The following is a 20,488-nucleotide window of genomic DNA, read 5'->3' as shown; positions in this document are numbered from 1 at the left end:
ATGTAAGTATAAGAAGTCAGTATAACTTTGGGAAGGAAGACTATGTTCCAAACACAAGTCACTCGTTGTCTTCCAGTGAATCAAATAAACACATCAGTATAATGGATTGTAATTGACATGGTTTGCCAGAATTGTACGTTTAGTATTCATGTTTGAAGAATTACATAACTTTTGCTGTCTTAGCCTTCATCTTTATTCAAGGCTTTATGACTTATCTTGGGATATGCATCAAACCTTACCAATGTACTGCTAGTCAGATTCTCTCCACCTAGTTCCACAGTTAAATTGTGCCATATTCTGACATCGTTGTGCGATTCAACTTTCATTATTAGGTTTTACACGTGTGATGTTTACAGCGTGTACTGTTTCTGATACACGTTGGCTTGATTTTCATGTGGTTGAATGAGCAGATAAATTGATTAAAATCTAAACGAAAAAACCTTGAGCCGTGCAAGGTTTAGCAGGTTTAGCAAGTTGATATTTATGTAGAGATGGTACTTGTGGCATAATTATGATTTAATAAAGGGGCTGTGAAGTCACACAAGTTATCACATTAATCACGCCTTTCACCATTCCCATAGTACTCATTTGCTTCGTTGCTGCTTATTGTAATTGGCTGAGGTCTGTTCCCCAAAAACTAAAAGGCTTATCGATCTTTAGAATTCACATCAAAAGACAAGAGGCGCCAGTAGATATGGAAAAGAGGAAAAGGGGCTGCACAAAGCTGCCACCAATAAGACCAAACCACAGTGCTCAGAAAGCAAACAACGTTCAGGTACGTGTATACACATTTTATTTAAATGCTGAAATGAAGGCGCATGTGTTTTTGAATCTTTAAATTATATGGGATACCTTAAAAATATTTGTACTGCTGCCTCAAGAAAGAAACAAATAGAAATACATTTTTAGTACATTTTAATAAAAAGTTGTTTGGCTATGATGGAAGGTTGTGTATGGTTATGTGTGCTTGTGTGTCAGTATGTAGATTCTTGTGTGAAAAATACCTTGTATACTTTGTTTAGGCTCTTGATGTGGGTGTGCACAGTCCAGAAACTAGAGACAGCACACATTTTGCTCCACTTGTTCTACCTCCAATCAATGGTAGCCATCCACTACCATTTCAGAGAAAAAAAGGTAAAGAACTATAAAGTCTATACATTCTAGAGAAAATTACATGGCAATTCATTCCTGTTGGTTTTTAACACATGGTTTCATATGAAGAGTCGTAATATATTTTTAAACTGAGCCTTCTCATCTGAACATAGCTCAATTTCAAGATGGCAAAATCAGCTGTTGCCATCTGTTAATTAATAGAACTGGATGATTCTTTAGTATAACTCTGCCCCGTAAATTTAGGCTCATATGAGCAGCTGCAGAACACTGGTCTGGATGGATGTCATGACAGTGAAGCTTCCAAAGAGCAGCTGGAGATGGAGAGATATAATCTTGAAGCTGAGTATAAGGAACACCAAGCGCTTCTGCAGAACCTCCTGTCAGAAAGGGATGAACTCTGCCAGTTGAACAGCGAGCAGCAGATGATAATAGCTGACTGGTTGGAAAGGGAAAACGTGCCAATGCCTGTGTGTACAAGGCGGAGTCGCCATGGCTACCAGGACCAGCTAAAAATTCTAGAGGACCTAAAGTTGCAGTGGCAGTGCAAATCACAGCTCTACCAGCAGCAAGTTGAAGAACTCCGGCCCCGGTGCCAGGAGAAGAAGAAGCAGTGGGACTGTGAATATCAAGCCTTCATCATGATGATGCAAGAAGTACTCCTTGCGGCTCTCGCCCGGCGGCTGGGAAAGCGGGCAGCTCTTGTTGAGGTGAAACGGCTCCTTGCAGCTGAGCAGAAGACGGAGAATAAGCTCACTGCTGCAAAAATACGGAACCTTGCGCTGCAGATGAGGGTACAAAGCCGGGAAGAAGCTATTGGAGAACTGGAGGAGAGGACAAAGGCTGAAAAACTGAAATTTGAAAATGAGAATTATAAGACTATGATCTTGGAGTATGAAGAGGAGGTTATTCAAATAAAGAAAGGAATTACCAGCACTAGAGAGGTATGACGTCCTATTAAACTCAGTAGATTAAGACTAATGTGGGTGCAACTTCTGTTGATTTTTTAGATAGCCATGGAACTGTCAAGTAGACTTGAAAACATAACAAGACCCATCCCATAAATCCCACCACAAAACTTGGAAATTTCGAGCCCACATTTAAAACTGAAAATGCAGTAAATTTATTGCCACGGAGTAGGATGGGAAGATGTATTGTACAGTAGAGTCCTGAAGGCATAGAAAATAATCTCAGTATTGTGTACCTCCACTCTCAGTTCCAGTCACATCTCAAAGAAACGATCAACTTTGTGGAGCTGGAGATCCAGGCCAAACTAGCCAATCTGGCCAAGATAAAGGCAATGATCGGCAACAAGCGGAAAGCTCTGGCAGGGGTAATGATAACTAAAGACAAGCTGCGTGCAGACAATCTGCGCCTGTGCCAGCGCTGCAGCCTGCTGAGAAACAAGAAGCTGCTCCAGGATTTTGAGAAGGTGAAGGATGCATGCGAGGACCTGCAGAGCCAACTAGACATTCTCAAGAGGCAGCATGAAAAGCTCTCTGTCAAGTGTAGCACAGTAAAGAGCAAGCTGAAGCAGAGCAGGCCACTGCAGCATTGTGTATAACACAGTTGAACACACACGTGTACACGTATATACACATACATGCTGTATGCTCTTTGTGCAGAACTAAAATAAAAACAGTACACTGTTATATTTGAAAATAGTGCTGTGCCTTTTATATTTGAAAGTTGACAAAATATCTGATATATGTGTGTTTGTGTGTGTCTGTCTGTTTGTGTATATGTTACTTTCCAGGGAATAAAATTGTCTGTACATGTTTAAAAAATGTAAGTATAAGAAGTCAGTATAACTTTGGGAAGGAAGACTATGTTCCAAACACAAGTCACTCGTTGTCTTCCAGTGAATCAAATAAACACATCAGTATAATGGATTGTAATTGACATGGTTTGCCAGAATTGTACGTTTAGTATTCATGTTTGAAGAATTACATAACTTTTGCTGTCTTAGCCTTCATCTTTATTCAAGGCTTTATGACTTATCTTGGGATATGCATCAAACCTTACCAATGTACTGCTAGTCAGATTCTCTCCACCTAGTTCCACAGTTAAATTGTGCCAGATTCTGACATCGTTGTGCGATTCAACACAGCTGGCATGTACACTATTATAGCTGTAATTAAGGGAGCCACGCTAAAGACCACAAATTACTGAAGAAAAGATATCTGACATTTAAGGAGAGAGACTCAGAGCTGAGTCCTACTGAGAGAGCAGCTCCGTGACTTCTTCATCCAAAAGTTCAGTAGACAGGCGAATCCCAAAGTTACAATCATCTGTTATGCTAATTTTTGCTGATATGACTTCAAAACCATCCCCACTCTAACCAATTTCTTTGGGTTTGCCAGTAACACTAGTTGACCATAGCATAAAGATAATGTTTTGTTCTGTCCTATTTGTTGATATTTCAAACTGAATAGTAAGAAAAGGCAATACACAGTGACCAATAAGCAATAAAAAGTTAATGAAAAGCTACAGACACACTGTTAAATGGGCTGACGCACATATTTATCACCAGAGACATAGAGCCCTAAACACTTGCCCAAGTCATTGTTTTGACTTATCTGGGTCCTAATCAGATGATTCATACTATAGCTAAGCAATTTGACCCAGGAGTACATTTCACTGCGCATCATTTTTAAAACCATGACAAAAACAATACAGTTTTCCATCTATGTCACCAGCCCAGCACACAGCCAGTCTCATCGATGGAGCTTTCATAACTTAGAAAGGACCAGCTCAATAAGCCCTTGGTGCTAGATGCTATACACAAATGGTGCACTGTCTGAAGTGGACCTAGAGTAGGAACTGAAAAGTAATTAACTAGTAATAGTAAAAGCATGGACTGAGAGATTTATTGAGTCCATTCTCTCTCTCGTTCCATCTCTCTCTATCTCTCTCTCTCTGAGGCATTTTCATTATTTATCACCTAGCTAGCAAATCTGCAGAGACATCTGAAGGCCTCTGAGTTCAGCTTGATATGTTGAATGTTTAATAATGTTCACTGTTATAGTTGTATGTGATTGCCACTTGTGTTTTCCATGCTTAATGTTAATAAATGTTTCACAAAGTCAAGGTAGTCTGTGTGTCCTGGCCCATGCCTTACGGTGCTCAGGCCAGCAGCAACATTACAGAATGACCAACCACCACAGGACTCTTACTCCCTCGGCAAATGACGGACTTCCTAGCAGGAGTTGCGTGAGTTAATGTCAAAATGTAACATTCGTAACCATTTTTGTCTACCTTGTGTTAACGTTAAAAATTGTTAAGTGTTAAGTGTCTCTATGTTCACTGTTTGTGTTACACGGGAGTGCCACTATAGTCTTTACATTTTATGTAAATAAATGTTTGTCCACGTCGAGAGAGTCTACGCTCTGCTCTACGCCCTTCGGCACTCGGACCAACGTGGTACAGTATGACCAACCACCACAGGATGCCAGGTCCTTCAGCTAAAGACAGACTTCCTAGCGGGAGATGCGTAGGCACCCCCGCCCTGCTGCCTGGATCCCAGCAGATTGGGGAGAGGACCATGACTGGTGTCTATGTCCACCCCGGAAGTGGAGGGGTACACCCCCAAGAATTTCTTGGGGGGGGCCTTGAGCCTGGGCCGAGGAAGACCGAAATGCACCACAACCAGAAAGAGGGCAGTTGGGTGGACCCATCGGGATCTCCAGTGGGCAGAGCTGAAGCCCATGTCCCTTCCCTTCAGTGGACTCACCAGCGAGACTGGAGGGGTCTGCTCAAAGCCCAGGAGGCAAACCGTCGCTGGGATGCTCCTAGAGTGGCAGGCGAGTGGAGGACCGTTGGGGCAGGTAGCATGTCTGGAACCGGGGTGGACGTGCACCCCCACATGTCCATTGAGGCCCCGGACACGTACAAGGTGCCTGCGCAGACAGCGGGCACCATGTCACAGCGCCTTATATGTTTGTGTGTGGGCGCTATTGTTTGTTTGTGTTTACAACTTTTCTACATCTACAGGCATAACATTGTTGGGGGCATACCGGACTGCCCTGAGAGAGACAGAGAAGCTGCCTTTCTCCCAGGCGGCTGCTTGTGTGTACATTTACACGGCGTCCTGAGACTCGCATTCACTGGAAGGATGCGTCGGGAACCGCGCCCCTTGGGAGGGGGTTCTCTAACAGAACGTTCGCCTCTCGCAAGTCACATGGTTTGGCCCGCCACGTGCAGCGAGTGGATCTTTGTTTGTATCCACGCCTGCACACACCTGCACCTTGTTTGTCTTTGTGTATTTAAACCTGCATCAGTGTGTGCAGTGTTGTTGGTCATCGTTGATGCAGCATGTTGTTCGTGAGTTAATATCTAAATGTAACATTCGTAACCGTGTTTGTCTAGCTTGTGTTAATGTTAAAAATTGTTAGTGTTAAGTGTCTCTATGTTCACTGTTTGTGTTATATGGGAATGCCACTATAGTCTTTATGTTCTATGTAAATAAATGTTTGTCCACGTCGAGAGTCTGTGCATCCTGCACCACACCCTTCGGCACTCGCGTTACACTGAGAGGACACAGAATCTCTATACTCCCTTATGTTTTATGTTATTAATATGTCTAATTCAATGTTAAAAACCTCTATTCCCTATAATCACTCTTTTTATTACCTCAGTATATACATAGGTTGTGTATATACACAATACGAACACAGTATATATACGTATATACACAAACACAAGGTATATATACACAATTACAAATGAGAAAAACATGTGAGAACAATGAAGTAAGGCAGAGAATACCAGACAAGGGGCGACAGAACGACAAGGGGCGACAAGGTCATAGGGACTATAAGGCACAGAGCTCATTGGGGGCAGGTGGAGATTATCTAACTGTTACCAGTGGTCATTCTCTGTGGCCAGTCCAGGGCCCCTCCAGAACCATTTCGCACCCACCATGGCCCTTTCGGCGGCATGCAATCTCATCTGCACCCTCTCCAGTGTTCCCGGACCCACGGTTCACCCAGAACACAGAATCTGCCAACATTCCGGTCCCAGGTGATCTCTGTGACCTCTCCGGGAAGGAGGCGAGACTATGGGATAGAGGGTCAGGTTGTTTCGCATGTTAAGGAGCCATGTGCAGTTGCGCATGCATGTCAAGTAGTCATGTGTTTCATGTTGTTAGACTGTTTTTTTTTTTATCTTTTTAATCATGATCAGGATTCCATGCAAAAATTCAGACATTCAACAGAATGTCAATTTTATTGTCTTCATATTGTTTTTCCACATTTAAAAAATATATATCCCATCATTATATATATATATATATTGTTAAAAGTGGATGTTCATTCAACAATAAGATTAATAATAATAATAATAATAATAATAATAATAATAATAATAATAATAATGCTGACTTAATTGAATGTTAATTGAATTAATTTAACGAGTCATTTATACACAGGAAACTGAACTTTGAATAGTACTTGTTTATTGTTCCTCAAATAAATAATATCAAAATAAGTGCATTTTTCGTAAGAATGTGTCTAATTACCAACAAGTTATTCACTTTAATAAAGTGGTTTAAAATCGGTGCCCATTCACTTTGTGAAGTACAAAGCAGAATAAGTCAGTGCTCATTCACTTTGTGACGTATAATATAATATTGAAGTGCTCATTCACAACACATAGAATGAATAATGAAAATTGGAATAAATATAAAACTATGTACTATTTACAAAGGGGTGAGTGGGGTGGTCAGCAGATCACTGACCCTGTCCAGCATCTCCTCAGTCTTCCCCGCTGCTGCCATGAAGAAGTGCACCCCACGAAACCTGCTGTGGCCAAACTGTTTGGTCTTGGCTTTGCAGGCCTGGTGTTCGTGCCTGCGCCGCTTCGGGGGGGACGGCCTGTCCATGGGCAGTGGCAGCAGAGGCCTCTGCCTTTTTCTTCCAACACCACGCTCTGGAGTACTTCGGGCCCGGCCAGTGCGGCAGGGGCGATGGTGGCAGAAGCCGCATCTCCTTCCGGACCAGAGCTCCTCGGGGTATCACCAGGAGGAAGAGGAGGCTGGCCTCGGACACGCTGAGAAGCCTGCCCAGACACATCCTGCTGGATGTTAAGGTCAAAAGCAGGGTGCTCGTGAGTCAGACGCTCTGGGAGCTTACTCAGCGCGGGAGGGCGAGGTTTCAGGGCCAACATGGGAGTGTTGGACTGGCCAACGCTCAGGCGCAGAACATCCTGTTCCTGCTTTTTGTTCCTGGCATTGTACCCGTAACGAAAAATGCAGCCCAGCCTATTAGTGCTCAGCCTTTATAGTCCACAGTGCTAATAAGGTCAATATAAAACCCGGTAAACTCAGCAGTGGGCCAGTGTCTGCTGATTCAACTCAAAAAGTTGAATACGGGTCTGGGCCATGAGGCCGGGGCTGCTGAGGACTACGTCCTAGATGACACTGTAGTCCCTCCTCATGACAACAACCCACCTGTTCACCCTGACCCCGACGATGGTCTGACTGGCCAGGTGAAGTGGACAAAGCGCCAGGCACACGGCCTGGACAAAGTGGCTGACGCTGGGCCACTGAGCAGTCCAATTCTGTCCAAAAGGTAACGAGAGGAAGAGACATCGTGCGCACGCACGTCTGTGGAGACAAAATACGACATGCGCACGCATAAATCTTTGACAGGCTACTTAGTTGAATCCCTAGTCGATACCCAAACTGTAGAAAGAAGAACACACACATCAGTGCCACATATAGAATCGTACCGACACGGTCGCGGTTTGCTTAGTGAACACTTACAATGAACGCGGTACACCGCTGCACGTCTGCAATACATACAATACAGACAAAACAGCAATACGGTCGATCTCGAGTTGTGAAGCACCACTTCGGACACGCATGCAAGCTAACTGGGTGTGTTTAATCAGCCATTTTAATGTCATCTAGCCAGACAGTCAGACACTCTGTATTTTACACATAAATGACCGAGACGAGCGACCGATTTAGCGAGCTAGCTCGGTCGGTCGGTTGTGCCTGCTAATTTCGCCCATTAAATCTCACTTTTACATTCTTGACGTACGTAGACGGGGAATAAAAGCCAGGTAAAGAACCAGAGCGTAAAACCTACCGAAAACGGATCGAAGGGCTAAACTTCAAACAACAGGAGAAACCGGCTGTGCTGATCTCCACTGTAATCCGGAGACAGTCAGCTGGTGTTCGGCACCTTTTCCAGTCGCGCTAGTTTACTAGCTAGTTGGCTAACGTACGACAGCTTTCTTTCAGAGTAATCTAACAAAGCGGATGTGTTCAGATTCCACTCATACTGAATAAAATGTACTAAAGGTCATAAAGACGGTGAACTATCATGGCGTTGTTCAAGCATAACCCACTAATGTTAGTATTCAAGAAAGCTACTGAAAACACATCTGCTAATGTTGATTTCTAGCTAACGCTAGTTTAGCTGCACTGTAGCTACAGTACAGTACAGCATTGACCTGTTCCAGCCTCTCCATCTGTATTTCTCTCCAGTGTCTTGGCTGTTTTGTTTTGTTTTTTGATGATTTTTGCCCTGGTTTTCTCTCTGAACTGTGAACTCTCTTCTTCTTTGTGTACTGTGAGGACGAGCGTCAGGTGCTGTGCTGATCTCCACTGTCATCCGACTCCAAACACACCTGTACCGGCGTCTCCTCATTAGAGGCGCAGACCTGAATGAACTCCAACGTCCACGAACGCTCCACCTTTACTGTTGATGGTTTATATGAAATTCACAAAGAGCTGTTTGTCCAGAAAATATGAATATGTCTGCTGAATATAAGAATACACAATATATAAAAATATTTGGATGTATTACTCATTGCATTGTTAAGTTTAAAATCTTGTACACTCGATGAGAATCTGGAATGCCATAAATTCCACTATAACAAATGTAAAGGGGACACATCCGGTTTTAATTGGACCAAAATGCCGAAGAAAAAAATAAAAAAGGAAACATTTAAAATTTATAAAGTGGCTGCAAAATAAGAAAGTACTACAAAGAGATTAAATGCGATCTTTGTCATCATAAAATGAAACTACACAACAGCGACTGCTGGGACTGATGTGAATGGTAGACTAACGAGCTTACTTAGACGTTTTAGTGTAACTTTAATATACAACGTACAGGTGGGAGCAGCTAACACACGCAGGCTTATATGTCTTACTTTATACAACAAGTGTGGACTGAGTGGCCATTTGAACTGTAATCAAACAGATTTTTGTTCAGCACATCTAGATACTTTCTGCAGTGTGGAAATATTTTAATGGTGCAACCGCAAACATCCATGTGTAACGAGCAGGTTAATTGGTTTTATTCAAATCAAGTAAATTGTTTGATTAAAAGAAGCAAAATAACCAGAGCAGTTCACATGACCAAATTAATTTAATTAACAAATAAACTTTACAATTTTACTGAGTACATTCAATATCTTACTAAGTGTTAAATCCATTTATTCAGTTATTTAATCAATTTAGCACCATTATGTCCCTTCAGGTTTTCTCAAGTTTCTTGTCAAAGTTGTCTAAGAAAGTGAGAGAGGCTTGTGTGGTGGCGATGGAAGAACTCAGAAGAAGGAAAGGAGGATGCAGACAGTTCACTGTCATAGATGAGAGTAACTTCAGGCATAGAAGAAATGCAGGTGCATCTTTTATGTGGGTATAGAATTTTGTATAGTCTTAATAATGTATAATGGACATACAAGTCTTCATGCTTCATACCTTTAATTCTTTCATCTTGTTAATAGTTCTTAATTAATGTATTAATGCTTTACTTTTTATGTTACACAGTATGGAAGAGGGTGGATGGCTGGGGTGTTGTGAAGGAGGCAGTGGGTCTCTGGGATGCTGGGTGAAAATACTGTCCACACTAAACAAAGAGAGCCAGTTCTTCACCTAGTTCAGAGAAGGTCCAGAAGGGAACTAGTGCCACTTATCATTTGGCATGTAAGGAGGGGATCCACAATCCTCAGTGGTGAGTGGCGTGTCTACCGGCAGGCTCTGTCTCAGCTTGGCTACAGACATTACACAGTTAACCACAGTATATCATACATGGATGCTCCTACAGGGGCTCACACCCAGCATATAGAGAGGGCCTGGAGAACATACAAGGAAACTGTTTGGAGGTTTAAAAGCAACTGGACAGAGGAGCTGTTAAAGGATCACTGGACAGTAATAGAATGGTATGAATGGTTAGCAAAAAAACACACCATAATGGCCCTCTAGGAAGATTTATTCATGATCTTGGCAAGAAGTCCTGCTATGCATATTTATTAACAAGCACATTAGTCTGAAGACATTAAGTCTTTTTTAATGTGTGTATTTTACTGTTTATGTGAGACAATCAAATAAAGCTGAAATACAATTTCAAATGTGTTATAAATATATTAATGTATAGTCATTCTGAATTGTCATGTAATTCAGGGTTCTTCATTAGTGTCACATTAGTGAAATTCAAGGTGAAGTACAGCAAATAGTGATGATTAAACAGTTATTAACCTCTGTTCCTAGTACTATACAGAACAAAATACTGTTGCTCCTTTCTTGTCTTTTTGGTAAATTTTGGTCAGATCCTTTAGATGGTGTTATTATCTCTGTCATTTTATGGAGGCAGGGAAATAATAAAATGTGTTACAGCCAGTACTTCATACTTACAATAGTAATGTTTACCAACCTTTGTAAATGTCTATATATTGAGATGTTTTGCAACTTTAGATAAGGGGCTCCAACATGTTTTATTAATTATTACCAAGTCATTTATACATTTCTTAACAGACAACTTAAAATGATAAGTTTACTTGAAAGTGTGTTGTTTATAAATGGCCTACAGACATTTATAGATATTCGTGTATATTGAATAGTTTTCACTTTAGCGGCTGTAAAATGCTACAGATAATTTTTATATGACAAGTAATTTAGAAACTATAGCTGCTGTTTGTTACTGTTTAACAAATAATTTGTATGGCTACACTTTTTAATTATTTTAACAGGTTCACAAAGACTATTAGGAGCCAGGATTAGTAAAGCTGTAATTTTAATAATATATTAACTAATGGTGCATATCCTCTGAATTCCTGAATTGGTCACCATTAATTCTGAAATTGTAACATACATATTTACATTAACATTTAAGGTGTTTAGCAGACTCTCTTATCCAGAGTGACTTTGTTGTGCATAACACAATAGCATTTCATAAATGCAATTAAAACATTTTAATAAGTGCAAAACTAATGTTCAGGTAAATGCATCTTCAGTCGGCGTATGAACAATGAGGGACTCTAGTGTTTAGACAACCAGAGGATTGAAGTTTCCAGTTGAACTAATCTTTAATCCTGAGTAATTGTAATTTGTACAGATTTCTAGTGTTTGTGTTCATAATGTGAAACTTGTGTGGTGTGTTTGCCTGAGATCTGGCTCTTTTTGGAAAATGATGGTTTTGGTCTTTTTCAGGATTTTTTTACTTGGGTGTTTAATCATTTCATTTCAAATGCCATCAGACCCACTTGTTTTTTTTTTGTTTTAAGAGTAGAAATTTGATTTCTAAGTTCCTGCTCAGTAATGGGTGAGTCCAAGGGATTCTAGAAGTCCTTTATTCGTAGTTCTAATATATTACATTTTTCAGTTATATGCTTTTGTTCAGGTCTTGTATTTTTGAGTAATTGATTATAAAGTGATTTAACATGTGTTATCCAATATGTGTTTTGAAAAGCCAATTCTTCTTATTTAGATTTATTAAGAGTGTTCAAGAAATGTGTCTAAAAGTGTTTGAATTTCTTGAGAGTTGATTGCTTTCTGGAACTCCTCTGTGCTGTTTTGGGCCCATCTGTATCGTCTCCTGGTATTAAACAGCTGACTGGTCAGTGTGGGTGCAGCACTGCTAGTCTCTGTCCTATTAATGAACACAGTGATGTGGCTGTGATCAGACAGAGGGGTTAGTAGCTTTACAGTGAATGTACTGAGAGAGAATGTACTGTTATCATGTAATCCACTGTATTGCTAAGAGGTGAGCAAAAGGTGGATCTCCCCAAAGAGTCGCCTCATAACCTACTGTTGACAATGTACAGACCCAGATTTTGACAGAGCTGCAGGAGGTATTTTCCATTCCTGTTTACCTGTGTGTCAGAAGGATATCAGGAAAGAAACGTTTCCTTGTATTAACAGCCCTGTGGACCTCGAGAAATGTGTACTTTGAAAATGATCAGAACATTCTTTGAAAATACAAAACATGCAAAAGGGGTTCGGGTGGAAGAGGACTTTCCAGATCTGGCAGGTTTTATACAGTCTTTACAGTGTTTGAGAAGCAATTTATAGGAGGAAGGTTTTACTGATCTAAACCTGCAACTTAACGATGAAGATAAGAAGATTGCTTAAATTTTGTGTCACTTTTTTGTTTAGATTTAATGTTCATTTTCAAAATGAGTGTGTGCGCTGTGGCAACACTTAATGGGGCCAGGGATGTGAATAAAAGAACACAGTTTTTTCAGTTAATCAAATTTAAAGGAAATGATGTAGATTTTGCTCAAGAAACTCATAGTGATAGACAGAATGAAGCAGACTGGCTGAGAGAGTGAGAAGGTAAAGCCTTCCTTAGTCACAATAGCACCATGTCTGGGGGTGTGGCTGTGTCATGTCATGGGGCGTGGCTGTGTCATGTCAGGGGGCGTAGCTGTGTCATGTCAGGGGGCGTGGCTGTGTCATGTCTGGGGGCGTGGCTGTTTCATGTCTGGGGGCGTGGCTCTGCCCCTTCCCAACAGCTGGGTTCCACAATTTGTAATGGAGGATATTGAGGCTCTTAAAGTAAAAAAGAAAAAAAAAAAAAACTAGCCGACCTGCTTGGGGTACAGGCACAGGGGGCTCTGGTGTGTTCTCCTTTTCAGAACGTGACACAGATGTACTCTCTGTCCAAGTTTTTCTTTGGTTTAGAGCATAAACATGGTCAGAGCAGATGGATACATGCCTTGAAGTCTGGTACTGTACTCTCAGATCCTGTGGAGATTCGTAGAAGAGCAGCACAGTTCTAAACTAGGCTGTATACCAGTGAATATAGATCACACCAAGAGATGGAAAATATTTACTTAGATGGTTCTCCTCAGGTAGAAGAAGAGGCTGGAGAGAGAGAGAGAGAGAGAGAGAGAGAGAGAGAGAGAGAGAGAGAGAGCGAGAGAGAGGCGACCCAGACTCCAGATGGAAAGAGAGAGAGAGAGAGAGAGAGAGAGAGAGAGAGAGAGAGAGAGAGGCGACCTAGACTCCAAATGGAAAGAGAGAGAGAGAGAGAGAGAGAGAGAGAGAGAGAGAGAAAGAAATAGAGGGAGAAGGAGAAAGAGGGTGAGCTGCTTGGGGACCCAAAGTCCAGATGTAGAGAGAGAGAGAGAGAGAGAGAGAGAGAGAGAGAGAGAGAGAGAGAGAGAGAGCCGTACGGGACTACGGATGTAGGGAGAGAGAGGGAGGGGACCAGGACTCCAGATGGAGACTCTCTCCCTCCATTCAGAGTCTGTGTCACAGTGTGGCCCTCCTTCCATCTCTCTCTCTCTCTCTCTCTCTCCCTCCCTCCCTCCATCAGGAGTCTGGGTCCCCGTGTGCATCTCCCTCTCTCTTGCCAAAGCTTTGATAAAGACATTAACACTAACAGCAGATGACAACAACAATATTATAACCGCTTACAATATTAGTAACAACAACAATAATAATAGAACTACAACACACCCAATACCAATACCAATAATAATACCAATAATAATAATAATACCAATAATAATAATAATACCAATAATAATAATAATACCAATACCAATAATAATAATATCAAAAATAATAATAATAACTATAATAATAATAATAATATCAATAATAATAATATCGATAATAATAATAATAATAACTATAATAATAATAATAATAATAATAATAATAATAATAATAATAATAATGTCTCTGTGTCTCTGGTATCTGACTCGGTCACTAACTGTCCCTCAGACTGTGGCAGGAGTGAACGTACAGCGCTGCCAGTGTGCTGAACTCTTTATGTTCACCAACCACATACGGCAGCTTCTCCTCATCAGGGAGGTTTTTAAACTCAGGGAATACGTGGCTAATTTTCTTAAAGAATTTAGTTCTAATCTGTCTAAATGTTGTACATTTATTCAGAAAGTGCAGCTTTGTCTGGATCTTATAGTCCTGGTACTGCTGACACAGTCTCTGCTCTTCAGGTAAACAGGACTGTTTATGTCTGCTGGTCTCTATGGCCAGGCGGTGGTCACTGAGTCTGTACTCGGTCAGGGTGGACCTCAGTTTTGGATCAGACAGTGTTCTTAGGTAATCTGCCACGCTGTTATTTTCTGGTCCTCAGCATGTGTAGTCTTAGTGTGTGTTAGTGTAGTGTTAGTGTGTGTTAATGCTGAACTGTATTTCCGGACCAGCTGAGTGAGGGCACTGTTCTCTTTGCTCAGCTCTTGGTACTCCAGACCTTTAGAATGATATAAGTTTGGAATTTAATTGCCCTTGTTTCTGTCTTTATTATTAATAGATCTCTGCCCAGCTCTGCCCCGTGTGCTTTGTTTGTGGTGTTCCTGTGCACCTTTAATGATGTTGGTCCACTTAAGAATAAAATCATTAGCGACAAAAAATTAGTACCTTGGTATAATGAGCACATTCACAATTTAAATCAAAACATTCTCCTCACATGATGCAGAAAAGATGGTCCATGCATTTATTACATCAAGACTGGACTACTGTAATGCAATAATATCTGGTGGTAACATTAAGCACTCCAAGTGGATACAAAAGAAAAGGTTTTTATTGGCTCCCAGTGCTCCAGTGCAAAAGAAAAACCACATCCCATCAAAAACATACAAAAATGTTCAAAAAAGGAAAGTTTAGCATTTACAAGAATAAAAGTCCAGCAATCATAAATTCTCCAATATCAATCAACTTCAAAACATCACTCTTGAATTTTCCCTTAGAAACTTAAATATGGAAAAACAGCAAATTAGGTGATGTCACTTCCTGTCTTTGGGCAGGCATATTCTCATAAAAGTCCCCTTTAACACACTATGGTTTCTTTTCCCTCCAAAACAACATGGAAGTCTCTCCACAAAAATAATCACAGGTAAGTTATTTTTCTCTTAATCTACTTTTGTTTTACCTACTTCAATCAAATATACAGACTTTTCTGGCTAGATAAACATTATACTTAAACTCTAGTAACATATTATAAGAATAATATTTCATCTCAAATATTTACAATACATTTCTAAAATACATTTCACTCATACTGTGTACAACATCTGTATGTGTGTCACTCCAACACTCAGAAAACAGGATGAAAAACCTTTGTTTCCAAAGATTTCCACCTTTAATGTGTAGATTTGTACAGAGTTTAACACAGTGAGGTTATGATTCCACAGCATGTGTAACTTGTAGAACAGTATTTATGTCATATGTACAGAAATCAACTGCAGCTCAGTCCTTTATTTGAGCATCATTTATTGTATGTGTGTGAGAGAGAGAGGGACAGGTTTAGAGTGTCTGTGTGAGTGTCTGTGTGAGTGTGTGTGTGTGTGTGTGTGTGTGTGTGTATGAGAGAAAGATACAGGTGTATTTTGTGTGTGTGTGTGTGTGTGTGTGTGTGTGTGTGTGTGTGTGAGAGAGAGAGAGAGAGAGGTGGTGTGTGTGTGTGTGTGTGTGTGTGTGTGTGTGTGTGTGTGTGAGAGAGAGAGAGGGACAGGTTTAGAGTGTCTGTGTGAGTGGTTGTGTGTGTGTGTGTGTGTGTGTGTGTGTGTGTGTGTGTGTGTGTGTGTGTGTAAGAGAGTGAGAGGTATAGAGTGAATGACAGAGAGAGATGTGTAGCGTGTATGTGTGAGAAGTGTGTGTGTGTGTGTGTGTATGAGAGAAAGATACAGGTGTATTTTGTGTGTGTGTGAGAGAGATGTTTTGTGTGTGTGTGTGTGTGCATACGTTTGTGTAAGAGACTTGTAGTGTGTGTGTGTGTGTGTGTGTGTGCATACGTTTGTGTAAGAGACTTGTAGTGTGTGTGTGCGTGTGTGTGTGTGTCACAGAGATGTACTGTGAGTGTATGTGTGTGAGAGAGGTGTATGCTCGTGTGTGTGTATGACAGACAGGTGTAGTGTGTGTAAGAGACAGAGAAAGAGGTGTAGCGTGTATGTGTGAGAAAGAAATGTAGTGTGTGTAAGAGTGTGTGTGAGAGAGGTGTGTGTGTATGTGTGTAAGAGAAAGATACAGGTGTATTTTGTAGTAGTGTGTGTGTGTGTGTGTGTGAGAGAGAGAGAGGGGTGAGAGAGAGTGTGTGTGTGTGTGAGCGAGAGAGGTGTTTTGTGTGTGTGTGTGTGTCACAGAGATTTGTACTGTTTGTGTGTGAGAGAGAGGTATGTGTGTGTGTGTGTGTGTGTGTGTGAGAGAGAGAGAGAGAGAGAGAGAGAGAGAGAGACAGGTATATTATGTGTGTGTGTGTGAGAGGCGTGTGTGTGTATGTGAGAGATAGGTGTAGAGTGCATGTTTGTGTGTGAAAGACAAAGTATGTGTGTGTGCGTGTGAGAGAGAGAGAGCGGTGGATTGTGTATGTGTTTGTGTGAAAGAAGTGTATTATGTGTGTGTTACGGAGAGATGTACTATGTGTGTGAAAGAGTGAGAAGTATAGAGTGTATGACAGAGAGGTGTGTAGCGTGAATGTGTGAGAAGGAAGTGTAGTGTGTGTGAGAGAGGTGTGTATGTGTGTGAGAAAGATACAGGTGTATTTTGTGGTATTTTGTGTGTGTGTGTGTGTGAGAGAGAGAGACACACACAAGGGTGTAGTGTGTGTGTGTGTGCGCGCATGTGTGAAGAGAGAAGTGTAGAGTGTGTTTGTGTGTGTGAGAGAAAGAGCAAAGTGTGTGTGTGGATGAGACAGAGGTGTGTGTGTGTGGCAGAGAGAAAGAGAGAGGTGTGTGTGTATTATGATGTCCACTAGTTGTGTGTGTAGAGGAGTGTGTGTGAGAGATAGGGGTGTATTTTGTGTGAGTGTGAGTGTGTGTGAGTGTGTGTGAGTGTGTGTGAGTGTGTGTGTGTTTTATACTCAGCAGGCATGTGTGTATGATGTTCACCAGTTGTGTGTTTCCCTGCAGATTCAGGTGTTCCTCCAGGACACAGGAGGCTATTCTAGCTCACACACACACACTGAGGAGTCAGAATCCCAAACCCAAAACCCTGCATAGAGGGGCTCAGTGAATGTGGAGTGGAGTGTGTGTAAGTGTGTGAGTGTGTGTGTGTGAGAGGAGACGCTGTAGAAGGACAGAGTGCCGGCGGGCCAGTCCAGATACACTCCTACTCTGTTGGAGCTGGAGGGGGCAGAGATGGCAGTTCCCTTATTATTGTGCCAGACAGTGTAACTGTTATCAGAGCAGCTCAGACTCCAGGACTTTAGATTACGTCCAAACACACAGTCATAACTGCCTCCTTTCCTCCTGATTCCTTTATATGTCACTGATATATCAGCCCATCCCCCATTCCACTCAGCCTCCCAGTAACAGCATCCAGTCAGACTCTCTCTACACAGAACCTGCTCCCAGTAATCAAATCTCTCTGGATGATCAGAATACGACTGCTGCTGCTGCTCCCACACACACGTCACCTTTCTGTTCCCCTCAGACAGAGAGAGAAGTCTGTGTGCTGTGTTTGGGTCCAGTGTGAGATCACACACATCTGCACACAAGAAGAGACATTAGAGGAGAGATCACAAATACTGTGTGTGTGAGTGTGTGTGTGAGTGTGTGTGAGAGTGTGTGTGTGTGTACATTACATTTACTTCTTACATTTTCTTAGTCCTGGTTTGATTCTCATCTCCCCTGCGTGCTCCACCCTAAAGAAACACACATACACACACACACACACACACACACACACACACACACACACACACACACACACACACACACACACACACACACACACACACACACACACACACACACACACACACACGCACACACACAGATAATAGTTCTCTCTCTCTCTCTCTCTCTCTCACACGGATAATAGTTCTGTCTCTCTCTCTCTCACACGGATAATAGTTCTGTCTCTCTCTCTCTCTCTCACACGGATAATAGTTCTGTCTCTCTCTCTCTCACACGGATAATAGTTCTGTCTCTCTCTCACACGGATAATAGTTCTGTCTCTCTCTCTCTCACACACACAGATAATAGTTCTGTCTCTCTCTCTCTCTCTCTCTCCCACAGATAATAGTTCTGTCGCTCTCTCTCTCTCTCCCTCTCTCACACAACAGTTCTGTCTGTCTCTCTCTCTCTCTCAGATAATAGTTCTGTCGCTCTCTCTCTCTGTCTCACACAGAAAATAGTTCTGTCTCTCTTTCTCACACACAGAAAATAGTTGTCTCTCTCTCTCTCTCTCTCTCTCTCTCTCACACAGATAATAGTTCTGTCTCTCTCTCTCTCTCTCACACACAGATAATAGATCTGTCTTTCTCTCTCTCTCTCTCTCACACGGATAATAGTTCTGTCTCTCTCTCTCACACACACACACAGATAATAGTTCTGTCTCTCTCTCTCTGTCTCACAAATAATAGTTCTGTCTCTCTCTCTGTCTCACACACAGATAATAGTTCTGTTTCTCTCTCTCTCTGTCTCACACACAGATAATAGTTCTGTCTCTCTGTCTCATACAGATAATAGTTCTGTCGCTCTCTCTCTCTGTCTCACACACAGAAAATAGTTCTGTCTCTCTCTCTCTTTCTCACACACAGAAAATAGTTCTGTCTCTCTCTCTCTCTCTCTCTCTCACACACACACACACAGATAATAGATCTGTCTCTCTCTCTCTCTCACACGGATAATAGTTCTGTCTCTCTCTCTTTCTCACACACACACAGATAATAGTTCTGTGTCTCTGTCTCTCTCTCTTTCTCTCACACACAGATAATAGTTCTGTCTCTCTCTCTGTCTCTCTCTCTCTCTCACACACACACACAGATAATAGTTCTGTCTCTCTCTGTCTCATACAGATAATAGTTCTGTCGCTCTCTCTCTCTGTCACACACACAGATAATAGTTCTGTTTCTCTCTCTCTCTGTCACACACACAGATAATAGTTCTGTTTCTCTCTCTCTCTCTCACACACAGTTATTAGTTCTCTCTCTCTCTCTCTCTCTCTTACACAGATAATAGTTGTCTCTCTCTCTCTCTCACACACAGGTAATCGTTCTGTCTGTCTCTCTGTCTCTCTCTCTTTCTCTCACACAGATAATAGTTCTGTCTCTCTCTCTGTCTCTCTCTCTCTTTCTCTCTCACACAGATAATAGTTCTGTCTCTCTCTCTCTCTCTCACACGGATAATAGTTCTGTCTCTCTCTCTCTCTCTCTCTCTCTCTCTCTCTCTCTCTCTCACACACACACACACACACACAGATAATAGTTCTGTCTGTCTCTCTCTCTCTCTCACACACACACACACACACACACAAACAGATAATAGTTCTGTCGCTCTCTCTCTCTGTCTCACACAGATAATAGTTCTGTCGCTCTCTCTCTGTCTCACACAGAGATAATAGTTCTGTCGCTCTCTCTCTCACACACAGAGATAATATTTCAGTCTCTCTCTCTCTCTGTCTCACACAGATAATACTTCTGTCTCTCTCTCTCTATTTCTGTCTCTCACACATAATAGTTCTGTCTCTCTCTCTCTCTCCCTCTCTCACACAACAGTTCTGTCTCTCTCTCTCTCTCAGATAATAGTTCTGTCTCTCTCTCTCTCTCTCTCTCACACACAGATAATAGTTCTGTCTCTCTCGCTCTCTCGGACTCACACAGATAATAGTTCTGTCTCTCTCTCTCTCGGACTCACACAGATAATAGTTCTGTCTCTCTCTCTCTCTCACGGATAATAGTTCTGTCGCTCTCTCTCTCTCTCTCACGGATAATAGTTCTGTCGCTCTCTCTCTCTCTTTCTCACACACAGATAATAGTTCTGTCTCTCTCTCTCTCTCTCGGACTCACACAGATAATAGTTCTGTCTCTCTCTCTCTCTCTCTCTCTCTCACGAATAATAGTTCTGTCGCTCTCTCTCTCTCTCACGGATAATAGTTCTGTCGCTCTCTCTCTGTCTCACACACAGATAATAGTTCTGTCGCTCTCTCTCTCTCTCTCTCTCTCACGGATAATAGTTCTGTCGCTCTCTCTCTCTCTTTCTCACACACAGATAATAGTTCTGTCTCTCTCTCTCTCTCTCTCTCTCTCTCTCTCTCTCTCGGACTCACACAGATAATAGTTCTGTCTCTCTCTCTCTCTCTCGGACTCACACAGATAATAGTTCTGTCTCTCTCTCTCTCTCTCTCGCGGATAATAGTTCTGTCGCTCTCTCTCTCTCACGGATAATAGTTCTG

At 41.8% G+C, this 20,488-nt stretch overlaps 2 protein-coding genes across 2 annotated transcripts in view; both read right to left on the bottom strand.

Moving 5' to 3' along the window:
- LOC145657102 (STING ER exit protein-like) overlaps positions 1-20,488 on the bottom strand; it is a 220,255-nt gene that overhangs the window by 9,998 nt on the left and 189,769 nt on the right. The window lies entirely within an intron of this gene.
- The window catches only part of LOC145657100 (NLR family CARD domain-containing protein 3-like), a 28,948-nt gene continuing 23,339 nt past the window's right edge, over positions 14,880-20,488 (bottom strand). The window contains exons 8-9 of the mRNA XM_081711683.1: positions 17,908-17,954; positions 14,880-17,797 (exon numbers count right to left, since the gene is read on the bottom strand). Coding sequence (XP_081567809.1) covers positions 17,250-17,797; positions 17,908-17,954 — 595 coding nt within the window. The 3' untranslated portion in view covers positions 14,880-17,249. The remainder of the gene's footprint in view (positions 17,798-17,907; positions 17,955-20,488) is intronic.

The sequence above is a fragment of the Electrophorus electricus genome, chromosome 1, assembly GCF_041902795.1.
Source record: "Electrophorus electricus isolate QZ-2024a chromosome 1, ASM4190279v1, whole genome shotgun sequence".
In the NCBI taxonomy this organism is placed as follows: Eukaryota; Metazoa; Chordata; class Actinopteri; order Gymnotiformes; family Gymnotidae; genus Electrophorus; species Electrophorus electricus.
This window is presented reverse-complemented; position numbering and strand designations above follow the sequence as displayed.